General features: G+C 32.9%; 1 protein-coding gene across 1 annotated transcript; it reads right to left on the bottom strand.

The window, feature by feature from the left end:
* Nucleotides 1–2852: 2852 nt before the first annotated feature.
* On the bottom strand, nucleotides 2853–15552 carry LOC129953559 (protein CEPU-1-like; the record flags this gene model as incomplete). The annotated part of the gene is made up of 5 exons (XM_056066800.1): nucleotides 2853–2994; nucleotides 3271–3352; nucleotides 3513–3624; nucleotides 11414–11516; nucleotides 15393–15552. Coding segments are annotated over 5 exons (599 nt in total), but the record flags the coding sequence as incomplete, so codon positions are not given.
* Between the last annotated feature and the right edge of the window lie 1095 nt (nucleotides 15553–16647).

The raw sequence follows: 16647 nt of genomic DNA, 5'->3' as shown, positions 1-16647 counted from the left end.
GATAGATATATCGTGTACAATAGAAGATATTGACTTTAATTGGTTTCATACATCCAACTTGTATTTATTTATAAAAACTTTTAAAAAACTGTTTAGAATAATTTATTGATAACTTTTTTTTCATATCACTAAAACCTAGAAACTTTTAAGTAAGACAAATCGACAGACGGAATGGGAAAGTTATCAGTGTGGGTCGCATTCCATCCTCTTTTTAATCTAGTTTTGCGGATTACCAATCGAAAAATGAAATTGTTTTTTTGATGTTGCTGTAATTATTGCTAGATGGATTTTTAGTTTAATTTGACAATTTATTCGTTTTGTTTTTCTTTTATTTAAATAGAATGCTTAGAAAAACAGCTAAATGCATAAAATCCAACACAAAATTTACGAATTGTCTAAATTGTAAATAACTTATAAATATTTTTACAGTTTTGGTAAAAATATCCTTTCTAGATTTGCATAATCGATCTTATTTAAAAAAAAACAACTATCGTCATATTAATGAATGGTGTACTTTTTATATTATTGATGAAGATATTGGATGAAAAACAAATTTGATTGATGAACCGTTCATAAATATGAAGATTCACAGTTCATTGACCTTCTAACCACTAATTTCATACGATTGTCTGCAGGGGAAGCTTCATCAGTTCACCAGCAAGTTAACAATTTGTTCATCATATTGATAAATGCATTTATCATATTTATGCAAAATTTAGTCATCATATTGAAGATTTTTTTATAATATTGATGAAATCAATCATCGTATAAATGAATTGGATCATCAATATCATGAATCTAGTCATTATTTTTAAAAAAAGTAGTATCTTATGATTAATTTGTTCATCATATTGATAAATTCGGTCATCAATATAACTAATTTGAAGTTATCTTTTTCATAATATTGATAAATATTTCATAAAATTAATAAAATTTTAAATTCTTCATTATATTGATTAATATTTATCGATGTTGTAAAAAAAAGTTCTCAAAAACGTTCTTCATGTTTAAGAAAGTTGTAGTCAATATGAAAAAAAAATGTCACGTCTGTCATATTGATGAAACAAATTGATGAATGATGTACGAAATTTATCAGTTAAAACTCTTCAAAATAGTGCACCAATTGTTATTCATCTTATACAGTTTACTGGACTAAATATGTAATTTGTAAATCATATAGACTACCTTTTATCTATGTTACCCACCGATTAGGTTTGAATTAGAAAACTAGAGAAAGCCAACATTTTTTAAAGTTTGATGATGACGAAGAAAATGAAAATTATGCTGAGGTATCATTTAGTTTGTAAGAAGCTTTAGTAATTAAATGAAACTCGTATGTTATTTTTCCTCTAGGTAAGGAACTTGATGATAATCAATAAATTCAATTAAATTAATTAATATATTATTAAAATGCTTGAATATATCCAATAAAAATCCTTACTCCACTCGGAATAATAATTTCTTTTAGTAAAAATTGTCTCATTTCAAAAAAAAATATAAATAAAATTGAAATTAAGAATTAAATCCAAAAGTCAAACCCAAATACATATATCTTACATTTTGCATTAAATAAAGTCGTGTGTTGAGTTGTGTTGTATTGAAAAACTGAAATTATTGTTGTCGTAAAATTTATGCAGATTTTATTGTAATTCAATTTTATTTTTCGGTTCGTATTTTTGATCAAAAAACCCTTTTTTCTCTTTATAAATATATCTTTGTATACATTTAAACTCCTACAATATACAACATCGAAGCAATATCCTTATCCATTCGAACAACAAACGAAATATCTGAAGTTGACAACAATGGCGAAGAAAACATTTCCATTTGCATAAATCTAATACCTAAGAAATCCTTCTCTAGGATCCGGATGTATTTTGTACATTTATTTAAAGGACAACGAATTTGTAGGCACCCATCAACCAACCAACCAGCCAACATAGCAGCACACACCAACCAGTAACCATCAGTTTACAACAACTACAACAACAACAAAAATAAGAAATAAGAAAAACTCCATCAAGATGAAGAAGAAATAAAATATTCAATGAACTTTTCAATTGTTGGCTCAAGAGGATTCAATTCATATTTTTTCATTTCGTTGTTGTAGTTGTTGAGATTTTATTATCAAAAAAAAATAAAAGGATATCGAAAATCACAAACATTTACTGTTTGCCTGATTGCATTGAAATGCATTGGTTCTTAGAAAATCCATAGAAGCAGGTTGTGAAAACGTGAAAAGGTCGAGGTGGGGTTTAAGATGAGAATAACCCTTAATCGTTCCGTTATATTTGCATTTTAATACGCCCAGAGAATTTAGGTAGATCGTATAGATGGTGATGTCTTCCTACTGTCGTGTTCGAGTTTGAGATTTCGAGATTTCAGGATATTCCAGGTTATTTTTTGATCTTTGCCCGAATGGAATACATAGGTCAACTATATACACCACACCGCACCACACCAATGACATCACTGACTGCTGGACCTACATAGATAACATTTAAGCAGCCACAACTGAAAATTGTGTCTTCTACTTTTCACTTCTACACTCCCTCTCCCACTCCTTGAACAAAGACCTCATCTGTATAGGTATAACAATACACATGGGGTATGTCCTGGGAAACACTGTCTTTTCTCTGTGTGACCAATTTTGTCTCGATTGTACTATTTTCATAGGTTAAGTGCTGCACATGGCACATGCGGTCGGCAATCTAAATGGACACTGAACCTGAGCCTTAGCAGCCTCAGCTTTAGCCTCAGTTTCAGCTTGAACCCAACCCAACCCAACCCAAACCAATTCAACCCATCCCAAACAAACCCAATGCAACCGAACTGAAAATCAGCATATTTACCTTGTGCCTCCTGTTCGACTGGAGAACATTTCCAGGACAAATATTTGCGGTAGACCACCATCATAGCCAGGCAAGCATTGGATGTCCACACTGAGTTCGGTACGATTGTACACAGTACAATTGCTGACGGCACTTGGTAGACCTTTTGGCGTTTTGTCCATAATGAATAGAGGATGTGCATCAGGACGTATACGTACCGTACATACACATATGCATATATGTAGGATAAACAATGAAAGAGGAAGAAAAAAACAAAACAAAACAAAGAAGAAAATTTAACCACATATAGCTACACACAAGGCAATAAAACAGAATAATTAGCATTTATGTATATTTGTGTGGGAAGAGGGAGGGATAGTGGAAAAGGGATAGACGATGAAGGAGAGGGGAAGGATTTAGTCATATGAATTAAACTTACCCGCAAGGACGACCTGGAACAAACATGGCTGGTGCTGTGTACCAACTTCATTTGCTGCCCAGCAAGATAGGGTGCCATAGTCCTGTAATAATAATAATTGAGATTGGCACACACATAGAAAGTTAGTTGGTATAGTTGTTTGAATTTCAAGGAATAAAGTGTATTAATTAGGCTTTAGGCTCTTTGCCATTTGGATATATGTATGAAGATACTAGAGTAGGTACATATGAATAATAACAAACCTGATCTGTGACTGGAGTGTATTTGAGGATGCTTCGACTACCATTGACACTAAAACGTTCACTTCCTACATCGAGCGTTTCACCTGAATTATTGAATTTCCAACGGAATGACCTGTAAGTAAATATACAGAAGGATTTATTGGTGAGTACATTTAAGTTTGAAATTTAGCATTTTAAACTAATTTAGGTTTAGATTGAAAAACCAACTTCTTTGATATGAAACATGAAAGCTGATGATTGAAATGTTTCTGTTTCTTGAGAATTGCAATATAAAAGGTTAGTTTTTAAAATTGTATTAGATTCACATGGAACTTTGATTTACAAAAGAAACTAATAAAAGTTTTTTAATAATTTTTTGATTTTCAATAAATTGGAGTCTCTGAAAAGTGGGAATTTTCTAAAAATGTTATTCTGATTCATTTTAAGAATGCTTTTTTAACAATTACTTTCTATTGTGCTTTTCCGGATTCAGATGTGAGAACATTACCACTAATAGACAGAACAGATGTAGAATCCAAATATACAAGTTAAAAGTATCAACTGTTCTAAATAATTTCTAAAAATATCAGATCCATACAATTTGGATCTAAATTTTCCAAATTGTTCTTTAAAGGAATTTATCAGTACTGGGTTAAGCTAAGGTTTGCTGATGAAACCAAGACACTTAGATAAATAGTTTTCTGCTGTGATATTACATAGATCTAGAGATCTACCTTACTCATTGAACCAGATAGAGCTCACTACATAAATTGTTTCAGACAATAAATATCAGAATTTTTAAGATCACTAGGACCATTGTATTTAAAGTTTCCAAGGTAGAGTCTTCGTCTTTTTGACGGAGCAGGACATGAACACAGATAGAAAAACGTTCTCTTCTTTGATTTTTCATCCATGCAGTTACTGAAAATCGTTTGCAGAAGCTCCAAGTTAAAAAGCATAAATACTTGATATGTTCATTAGAGTAGTAGCAAATAATCGAAGCAGATTGGAATCCCACAAAATGTGCAGCCTACGCAGATTTTAATATAGACGAATTTTGAGTACATTAACACATGATGACAACGGCTTCTTCAACTTAGTTCTCTCGCAGCCGCTTGTAGAATTTTTCCCAAAATGTCAAAGCCTAAGGCTTATTGCTATCTTATTATAAAACTTTCCAAAAGCATTAAAGGTTTGTTGATTTATCTGACGTTGAATGCAAATAATTATCTAATCGTTCCTTATTTTGGAATTTCAATTTTTGTGCTATTCTTAACCTCGTCACACCAGCCTTCCTACAGCGTAAGTGAGACACAAATTTTTTCGCTGCTCTCAAAACTTTATTAAATAAAAACTCTTCTCCACGATTAAAGGCCAACAAAAATACTAATAAATCTGTAAGACATTGATATTTTGTCTCCATGTTTTAAGAACATTGACGATGATTCTGTTTGGAATAAGGAGGTTGATGCTTCAAAATATCCAATGTCGATATCTCAACAAAACCTTTAACCACAATGGTTTCGTCTGTGAACAATCTACCGTAACTAAGCTTACAATTTTGAAACAGTGTTTTAAATGGATTGGAAAAAGGATATCAATTTGATGTTGTGTACACCGATTTCTGCAAAGCTTTCGACTGAGTAAGTCATGATTTACTTATAAATACATTTGGATTCCACTCGAACTTCTCAAACTAAATCTATATTTACTAAAAGGGTCGTATTCAATATGTTCATATTAATAGATTTATGTCTGCACCGGTAGCTTAGAGTGTCCGTATGGGACCATTAAGTTAGTTGTAAGTTATGGATAATTAGGCTAGTTTTATGAATTTTTGTCTAGCTTTAAGATAGGTTTAAGATTGAACTAATAAAAATGAATTTAAAAAAAAAAAAAAATGTCTGCACCGATTAATGTTACCTTCGTTGTGTCGCAGTCATCTTGGTACTCTGTTTTTCTTATGCTTTCGTAATGCTTTTTTAAATTCCAAGATCTTGAAAGTTCATCAAACTGGTATTCGATCAAAACTTTAAACAATCTTCCAAAATGTTAAAATTTAACGTTTTTTTTAAATTGATCATTAATTAAATTCAAAAACAATTTTTTTTCGAAATTTGTGATTAGAAATTTAAGTTCTTAAAACACATACGAACTTAAATTCAATTACTAAAATGGCCAAAGGTAATTGAGTCTTGCCCAATTCTCAATAATTAAAAATGTCTGTTCTTTTCTTTACAAGAGTTTAAGCCAAAAAGTTTCACTGGGGCATAGATAGATATGCCTTCGAAAAAACAAGGTGAACATGTTTTGGAATCCTGTAATCATTAGAAGAAAATTTTCTGAAGTTGTTTTCATATGTGATGTACTGACAAATTATATTGAGGGCACGGATATTTTGTCTTTCATTAACTTCAACGTTTCAGCGAGGATGCTTAAAAATTGATGGTAATAATGAACCATTGTCCAGGTGTTTTTAAGAAACCAATGCCGTTTGTGATATGATTGACTTCTATTATTTAATATGATAAACTATCATCAATTTCTTAAGATGAGCCAAGGTGCAGTTTTTAATTTAAGTTTCCTTTATTCTATTGAAAGCTCGTTTTATTTTTGTTTTATTTTTTTTTATTTATTATCCAGACAAAGGTCAAAAATTCTTAAACCGAGTTTTAAATTTATGGAAGTTCTTTCTCAACCCAACCCTAATTTAAGACTCGTTTAATAAATAATTAAAGCTACTTTTAGGGATTAAAGCTTTCTCAAAAATTAGCTGTAATTGTTGTAAAAAACGCAGAATTTTTTTGAAATAAAATAATTAAGAAATCAGTAATGTATCTTGAATTTGTTTTAAGCTAAAGAGAATAGTAAATTGAAAGAACCTAAAATGTAGTAGGTAATTATTTGCGGAACATGGATAACTACAGGACATACTCGTATATTAAAGGTGGAACTTATAGAGCCAGATCAATGGCCGATAGACGCGCCCAGGATGCCTCTTACAAATACTTCGAAGTCATCATAATTGACACCAACCACAATGCCATTCATCGTGATTCTAAGATCAACTGCGGGTCTGCAAGCACGGGCAGAAGCATCGTGAATTGCGTGGACTTACATCGGCTGGCAAGAGCACCCGAGGTATTGGAAAGGGCTACAAGTACTCTTAGACAATTGGAGGTTCCCGTCACGCTGCCTGGAAACGCAAGAACCGTCTGCACTTGCGCAGGAAGCAATAAGCTGTTTGAGCTTTCAGTTTACATTTACATTTACATTTCAGCTGGTATCTCAAGAATAAATGCTTGAATGTTGTCTTCTAATGCGTCAATTGAAGCGAGCATTAAAGTAGCCTAAGAAAAAGTCTAAACACATTAAATCGCACGATCTAAGTGGCCAATTGAACCGTCCTGAATGTGAAATAAAATGTTCACCGAACTCGCCTCTCATAAGTCCATTGTTGCGCGTGCTGTGTGACAGGTGGGTCCGTCTTGTTAAAACCACATGTCAAGTCAAGTTCTTTTATTTTGGTAAAAAAAAGTTTGATATCATGTCATGGTAGCGCTCATCATTCACAGTTACGTTACTATTCGCATCATCTTTGAAGAAATACAGTCTAATGATGCCACCAGCACATAAACCGCACCAAACTGTGACTTTTTCCGGAATGCATTGGTAGCTTTTGCGATGCTTCTGGCTGATATTCACTTCAAAATCGACAATTCTGAATATCTACGTACCCATTGAGATAAACATGAGCTTCGTCGCTGAACACGATTTCTCGGTAAAAAGCGTGCGATGAACTTTATTCATTTTGATACAAAAATCAATAAATTGCAAGAGTTGTTCGTTTAAAAGACGATTCATGGTTAAATGATTGATCAAACTAAAGATGTTTGATAGTGAAACAAAACACAAAACGTGCGTCAGCTGTTTAAACCAGTGTTGCCAAAAAGATAATACCTAAAAAATCACCCTACAGATATAATTATGTCCCTAATTACCTAATGTACAAAATAATACCGTTATTTTTCTTGTTCATTTTTTTGAAAGAAGAAGAAAATAAATATCAATCTACGAGGAATGGAATTGGTCTTATTTTAAGGTCATGATAAAATGATATAGTAATAATAATTGAAGATATGTGTTTAAAAATAAAAAATAAATAAATTGGGTGGCGCAATAGTCCGTTTGAGGACTAGGGCCTAGTGACTGACAACTCTCAACCATTCCTGTGTGCTAGTACTGTTGTCAGGGATGGAAGGGACCTACAGTTTCAAGCCGAATCCGAACGGAAAATTTGAGAAAGCATTTTTCATGACAAGAATAACTCTTGGAGAATTTGTCAATTCCTCACAAGAGGCAGTACCCATGAAAAAAACTTTGGTGGCATAGTCAGGGATCGAAGCCAAGACCTCTCGGATGACAGTCCAACGCACTAACCATCATGCCACGGGTACTACATATGTGTTTAACGATTGTAAATAAAGCATTAGCACATAAGTGATTTTTTTGATCGTGAATTGCAACATCAGCAGGAGTTCAATTCTAATGATTTACGTTTATTTGTAAAATCGAATATAACCAAATTGAATATTGACACAATCATGCAAGCCGTTTCCAATAATACAGGTTGATTATAATTCTTGGATGCACCTGGTGGTACAGGAAAAACTTTCGTGTTATCATTGATTTTAGCGGCTATTCAATCGGAACAGAAAATTGCATTGGCACTTGCATCTTCGGAAATTGCTGCTATATAGTTAGGAGATGGTCGGACCCAACACTCTGCATTAAAATTGCCATTGAATGTACGGGTGATCGAAACTCCAACTGGCAATATTTCGAGAAATTCTGCTATGGCAAAAGTTCTGCGATTAACGTCAATTATTATAAGGGATGAGTGCACAATGGTGAATAAAAAATCAATAGAAATATTTATAGAACAATGCAAGATTAACGCGGTAATCAACAGCTGTTTTGGTGGTGCTCCGATATTGCTGTCAGGGAAATTGCAAAATAAACGCCTGTTTGAAGCTATCAATTTTTTGGAGATATGTACGAAAATTGACGCTGAAGATTAATATGCGTATTCACCTACATAATTATGCAACTGCCTATGAGTTATTAAAACAATTGTAAGAAATTGGTGATGGAAAAATACCAATCGACAGTACCAACGGATTGATCACTTTACAGAACAAGTTTTGCACAGTTGATTTAATGTGTTTTTGCAAATATTCTTCAGAATTACAGGAATCATGATTAGTTGAGAGAATGCACCATTTTAGTACCGGAAACAAAATCATATCAATGCCATTCATTTTCAAATTCAATCGAAACACATATAAATCAATTGACAGTGTTATGAATCAAGATGAGGCAATGAATTATCTAATTGAATTTTTATATTCATTGGAACCCCGGATTTTTTGAATCTGGAAATTGGTTCTTTGATTATATTATTGCGGAACATTAATCCACCAAAACTGTGTAATGGCACCAGATTGGCAGTGAAAAAGTTATTGCCAAATTTGATTGAAGCTACAATATTAACTGGTAAATCAAAAGGAGAAGTGTGTTTGATTGACTGAGTATCCCTATGATTCCATCTGATATGCTATTTGAATTCAAAAGATGACTATATCCTGTGCGTTTATCATTTGCGAGGTTCATATATAAGTCCCAAGGGCAAACACTACACGTTTGTGGTGTCAATTTGGAGAAATCATGTTTTTCACATGTTTTTTTTTATGACTATACCCGTAACGACCGGCTAGTAACAATTTAAAAAGTTTTAACTAATTGCAATTCAGAATACGTTTGTGCTTATTTATTTGAAAATCTTTCTCAAATTTCTTAAACACCTACTTGAGTCGTTTTGTTTTTAATTTTAAAAAAATTAAGTTATTTTCCATGTAAGCCGAGTTTTATTTTATTAAATAACTTATTATGCAAGAATGGTACAACACCTAGTAAAATGAACAAAAGTTAAAATCACTTAAGATGTTTTACCTCTTAAGCACATAAAATAAAACGCCCTGCAACCATAATACAAAGTTCTATTCAAAAGATCAAATGTTTATACTACCTAGTAGACTCAATCACAATAATTCCCTGGAAGAACAGATTCTAAGCCCTTAATCCCCTAAGTGAATACAAATTATTTCTATGTAAGACCTTTATTGTCGGGCTCTTAAAATTAATTTCTGACAAAAGTCATATACTTGTATGCGTCTTTGAAATCAAAGTTGATTTTGCTTCAATAATTTCAAAAAAAAATATGCATTTAAATAAATAAATAATATGCACCCCAGGAAGTCACAGTAGGTTCTCTCCTTTATAATTCACTATTTAATACTGCAAATAAATATAGAGTAATAAAATTCCATATAAACCTAAACCTCAAGACCTGAATATAATAAAAACGACCTCATTTCCAAAAATTGTATTCATATAATTCTCTGCATGCATTTTCTCTCATAGGTTTACACCTGCAAAGCCCAGAAAACACCTCGAAGACATTAATTTAACCACTGGCTTTTATAATAGTATAAGAGAAGGGACCAGGGAAATAGTAAGACACAAATGGAACTATAAAGGACTTTAATCTAAATTAAATTTATACCCTGATTTAATGCACTTAAAAGGTCCTTTTGCCTTATAATATCCCCAACATCAGTTAACCACCTTATATTACAAATGGAAAATGTTCTCAAAAGTCTAGGATTTTCCAAAGTACCATTTGTCTCAATTACAGAGATGTGCAAGAAATAGAGAAAGGGAAAAGGAGTCAGAACTTCCATACGTACCTCTTTTATAAAAGCAAGGGAATATAAATGTGGCTAAGAACCCAAAGAAGAGCGAGGACACAAGAATTTGCCAATTTCATTTAAGGTAAATTAATGCAAACTGTTTCCTTTAATTTAACAAAGTGCACTCCAAAATCTAAAGGTATGTACGCAAATACCATCATAGCATAAAAGGTGTCTTCTTCCTATACCCTCTGAGCTCTGTGAGTCTTGGGTTGCCAGTCGCTTGAGTCTCAACTCTATCGAGTCGGGTCGAGTCAAGTCTTCTCGCCAATGCGATGCGATGGGGCTCTCAATTCTACACAAGAACCGAACCCTAATCGAAGTACATGATCTCAAGTGTTAATGCTGTTATAACAACCCTACTACATGCATATTGGTGGAATTTTGAAAAGGACGACCATAGATACTGATTCAACACAAGCTTTGCAATTGGAATGGTAATTTATACAGAATTGAGTTGTTTTTGGTATCCTGATGATACCATCACCGGCATCGGCTTTGGCTTCGGCTTCGCATTGATATAGTTTTGGGAATTTGAGAAAGATACACCAACCGCACTGAATGAGGAACACCTATACAAGATAGGTGTTAAATGGTGTGTGCCTGTGCATTTTGATATTTTTTGGCCATATTCTCATTGAAAATGGCGCCCAACAAAAAACATCTGATGGGTTTAACATGAGCAAATTATTCGAAAGTTCTTGGAAGTTCATGAACAAGGCTTCGTGCATCAAGATTTACATACATATACGAGACGGTACTTATTTTCATTTAAATATTTAATGATTCGGAATTCCGAGAGATGAACATTGAACATAGAAACAGACAGACACATCATCAGCTACAGCATTAGGATTCTTCCATATATCTAAAGTAAAACGTTATGTGAGTGTTTGGAAAATGTGAAGAACATAATACTCTTCCACTCAGGTTGTTTCCAATTTAATGACATTCAAGTGCCTCTTTTCCATATATGTTTTGTATACATTGCATTTGTGCTGCACGGCATAGGTATGAAGGATATAGCATTGTGCATTTTAAAATGGAAACGCCTTTGGCAAAAAAGGATATTTTGTCTGGTGAAATCTTGTTCTTGTGTATAGTTCTTACCTGGGTGGTGGGTCCGCTTGTATCTCACATATCACTTCAACTGTCTCGTCTTTTGAAGCACCAATTAGAGCTACACGATCCAAGTGCTTACAGATGGGAGTATCTGAAATGAATTTAACATTATTATTGGTTTATAGACGTTTGATGATAAAAATGTTCAAATTAATTAATTGGGAAACTATTTTATTTTATGTAAACATGAATCTTTACAAAAGACTTAAAGATTATACGGTACTAAATATTTTCGCACGTTAGTAGGACTAGATATGGTTTGCTTTTTATACAGCATTTAAAAAAATTCAGAGTTTTAATTAACTGCTCACGGCGACCACATTAAAAGCATAAAAATTCCGTTAGTTATCAGTGCGTGGTGCGTGGTGCGTCTCAAAAAGTTGGTGCGTGACCATACTCATGATTTTTACTCTCCTAGAAATCTGAAATCAAAAACTAAAAAAGATTATTAAACTACAATAATGTCGCAATGTCTGGAACTACGAAAAAGTTACAAACGTTTTTTTTACAAAATAGCGACTGCCTAAAGAAAACAAAAAAAATTACCACTTTTTTGAACATTCTTCGATTTGTTCAAAATAGTAAAAATTAAAATTTGGGGATGGCCGTAGTTCCGGACGTAGACAAGTCCCTAAGGAAGACTATCTTAAAATTTCAAGTAAATCGGTTTGGCAGAACTTGAGAAATCGTGGGTATCAGATTCAAAAAGACAGTTCTGAGAAAAACGCGTTTAAAGTATCCCATTATGTCTTTTGTTCGATTAGTTGCAGCCCAACCGATTTGGATGGCTCCTCAGCAAAATACTTATTTCTCCGAAATTAATTTGAATTTGGGAAAATCCTCTCGTAGACATATTCTTAAATAGTTAAACAATGAAAATATGAAAAAAAAATCGATTTTTTTTTATTTCTAGACCAGAATACCCCCTTAAGGCAAATAATCATGGAGGGTAGTAGTACCCGTGGAATGTCTGCCTAAGTCATCTAAAGTTTTTTCACGGGTACTGCCTCATGCGAGGAATTCACAAATTCTCCAAGAGTAATTCTTGGCATGAAAAGTGCTTTCTCAAATTAGCCGTTCGGATTCGGCTTAAAACTCTAGGTCCCTTCCATCCCTGACAACAGTACTCGCACACAGGCATTGTTGAGAGTTGTAAGTCACTAGGCCTTAGTTCTCAACGGACTGTTGCTCCACCCAATTTATTTATTTAATCATGGCAAGTAACAGCGTTGAGCAACAATTGCAAATGGTAAAACTGACTGGATTTTTAAGCAGTTAGAAATTCATGTAGATTTTTCTTGAAAACCATCTTTTTGATGACTCCCTTTTTGCTGGATTTAGGAGAACACCAATTCACGCAAGTTGTATGAGATGCAAATACGTCCAAATAAAGTTACTGTTTCTTGTGAATTTGAGGTGGAGACATCAGAGTTCCATACTCTTTCGAAAAGGATGCTGGACAGGCCATCACCGTCAACGGCGATCGCATAGGCCGATTATCACCGCCTTCTTGTGGCCTGAATTAAGTGATATAGATACGGAAGACATATGGTTTCAACAGGAATTGATTGATTTGGACAAGGAAAACCACCAAATCATGAGGATTGAAACTTTTAAATTTTTTCTTGACGGGTTTTCATAAGTCTAAGATCTTTGCGAATAAGTCAAAAACCACTGCAGCCTAAAGGACAACTTAATCGATGCCCTAGGTCAAATCCAGCCTGATTTATGCTCTTAAGCAAATTGAATACTGAACCTTTCGAATGCACGATTTAAACGATATTATATTTCGCATGTAATGTCATTGATAGAGCTTCCATATAAAGTTAAAACCCTATTGATATTGATTACAACTTGTTTTGCCTAATTTTAAAATCAACCAGCTTTAAATGGGAGAGCCTATTTCAAAGTTCCTCTAATTTTTAATAATATATTTTCAAATTCTTAAGAAATATATTTAAGAATGGTTTTATTCAACTTTTACTTATTTCTCATTAATATTGAAGGTGACCGTAAAAAAAACAGCAATAGGTTTTGAAATCATCAAATGAAACTAGAATATCAATTGTCGACTGAGCAAAATAGTAAAGTTTCGAATTCAATGCGAATTAAAAGTTGAAGCTTAATTCCAAACAAAAGGACGTATTTTAGAGGATTTGTATGCTTTTATGTACTACCTCTAGATATCACTAACATTAAATTGAAACCCGACTTCGAAATTTATGAATTCTTAGAAAATTGACATTGAAGAATTTTTAACATTTCTTCTTTGGATTGTTTGGTACCAATCTACTTTCACAAACCCGCTCTGCTTTTGTTTTGAAGAGGTATTCTTCAACGCTGGAAAAACCATTGTATAAGCTCTTTAATCTATCCTACTTAACAGTTCTCTTTTTCAGTGGATGGAAAAGAGCAATTTGCCCAGCCTGTCCCTACAAAACGTTACCCTTCTAAGTATCGTCCCAATGCACTTGCGTACCTTTTTTCAAAGGCCATGGAAATGCTTATCAATTTTCACCTTAGACAAATTGTGAAGAATACACTTCTTAATATAGCTTTCGTAACAAAAGGTCCACTGGCGATATCATTTTTAATCTCACCGAACAGTGAAAAAATTGTTCACATAGTTTGGGTGAAAGTAAGATTATTACACTTATAATTTCATTTGATAAAGTTTGGCTTCAAGATCTTTTATAGAAAATGTGGAAAAATCTATTCTTTGTTTGGTTAGTAATTGGCTTTCGCACTTTCAATTTAAGTAGTATTGGACGGGTAGGAGTCTGATATTCGCAAACTAAACGCTAGTGGGGTTTCGTTTTTATAAATGATCTTTTGTCTCAAACTTCTAAGTTATTAAATTGTGTTGCTCTTTTTATATTCGTTTTTAGATTCTCATCCGTGTTATTTGAATGAGGACTACCTATGAAAGCGTAAAATAAGCCTATTAAGTTCGGATTTTGACAAAATTGTAAAATGGAGGATCAAAACCTGTAAAGAATTTAATTCTTCAAAAACTCAATGCTGTCTACTGTCAAACAAGATAAATCCTCCCCCAATGCCACTATTCATGGGTCGTACTTGCATCGAGGAGACTGAACAGCTTTTAGTTCTAGGTAAACCATCTCTGTTGGAGTTTTCACATATTTGACGTCGCTAAAATGCTTAGTTTTTCTCCGAAGATGCAAAAAGTTTTTATACATTCTCATCTGGCTGTAGTTTACAAAACTCGAAAATCGAATATAATTCTGATATTTGAGCAGGTGCCAGAATAATTTATTTGAGTCTTTTAAGTAAAATTTAGAAAAACGAGTGCTTAAAACGATAGGAGTTTTTTGAGAACCCCGCCGAAGTCCCATAATTTTTTCAGCTAAAAGCATAGGCACCAAGCCTTAAGGACACAAAAGAAAATTGTTAGCTGTGTCGTATACAATTTTTTTTTATTTTTCATATAACTAGGGGGTTACTAACACCCTTAACATGGTTAAAGTTTAAACGCAGTGTCAGTTTTAGGAAAATAGGGAAGGATTAAAGAGGAGATACATCCCTCCTTTCTCTTCTTTTATATTTTTTGAAGAAATTAACCGAAACAAAATTCTTTAAGAAATCCATTTCAAAACAGTTTAAATATCATTTTAGTAATTTATTAATGCTGGAATTTCTAGCAAACGAACTAAGTTCTTTCAAAAATATGTTTATAATGCCTATCGTTAGTTTTGAAACAGATTGACACTTTATTTCAATTTTTAAGTCGTATTTGTTTGGTTTTTGAAGACGGCTCGCGAAAAAAACTTTCTACGGGAATTATTTCTAATGAGCACTAATTTTCGGATCTAATTTGGAAATTTCATATTTTTCCATTTTTCTCAAAGGCTTGATTTGGACATTCCCATTCCAAAGAGCACTTAAAAAATATGTAATAACAAATAAATTAATGTATGTATGTATGTATTTGTTGTTTAATACTTACATTTAACTCGAAGTGGTAAATGATTGCTGACTGTTTCACCTTCATCATTTATAGCACTACAGGCATAATTTCCAGCATAATGTTTAGTAATTTTCTGCAGCACAAGACTTTGATTTGAACGAATTACTCGAGCTGATGTATTGTGTTCCAAATGTACACCCTGAAATTATAAAATAATATAAAATGTTTGTAATATATCAATGACATTGAATTCAATTTGTAATGAAAATTAAAAAATTATCTTGGAACTGTAAACTGGAAAACTGAATTTTTAAACCTAAACTTGAAAAATATGCACGGGTAGCTTAACTTATTTGTAACTCATAGGACAGAAAAGAGTATCTCAAAACCTCCGTGGTATATTAAAAGGCTGACTCATTTAAAAAATTTAAAAAAACTAATCATTTGACAAGTATCAAACACTTTATATGACAAACATTCATTTTGTAAACTTCGTAAGGAATTCATGGTTCTCAGCAAACCTTGCACAGGAATTATATTTCGAATATGGAGCTTAATTTGAATAGTGATCCGAAAAGATACTGGAGTTTTATTAATTCTAAAGGGAAATCAATTGGCATTCCAACTAAGATCAATTTTAGAGGGGATAATTCTACTGACATTATTAAAACTCTTGATGTTTTTGCTCAATTTTTGGAATCAATTGAAAGGAAACTTGGATTTTCTTTTCGATGTTCCCGCCTAAAAAGATATTGGCTCAATACATTTAGAATTATCTGATGTATTAAATGGTCTTTAGAATTTTAAACCCAATCACATTCCTTGTGTCGATGGTATTCCTGCTGTATGCTTTACATTGCAAATTATATTCAACTTATCTTTATTGTCCGGAATATTTTTGGACGAATGGAAATCTTCTTTTCTGATCCCAATTTATAAGTCTGGTGCGAAAAATAATGTTCAAAATTACATAGGCATTTGTAAGCAGTTCACAATTCCTCAATTGCTCGAAAGTTTAGTAAAGACCAAACTGGATTTTTTCGTAAAAGACCATGTAAGTGATGCCAAGCATGGGTTTTTATCGGGTAGATCAACTGTCACTTATCTCGCATCTTTTTCCTCTTACGTTATTATTTGTATAGATAATCAAAGTCAAATAGAGGCTATTTACACGGATTTCAGTAAGGCGTTTAATTCTGTATGTCACAACATACTGCTTCGTGAGCTTCATAACTTTAGGATTCATTCTAATCTCCTTCAGTGGATTTCATCACTTTAACTGATGGTACAAAAA

Source organism: Eupeodes corollae, unplaced genomic scaffold, assembly GCF_945859685.1.
Source record: "Eupeodes corollae unplaced genomic scaffold, idEupCoro1.1 scaffold_1156, whole genome shotgun sequence".
Taxonomy (NCBI): Eukaryota; Metazoa; Arthropoda; class Insecta; order Diptera; family Syrphidae; genus Eupeodes; species Eupeodes corollae.
The sequence above is the reverse complement of the archived record's forward strand: the minus strand, read 5'-3'. Positions and strand labels throughout refer to the sequence as shown.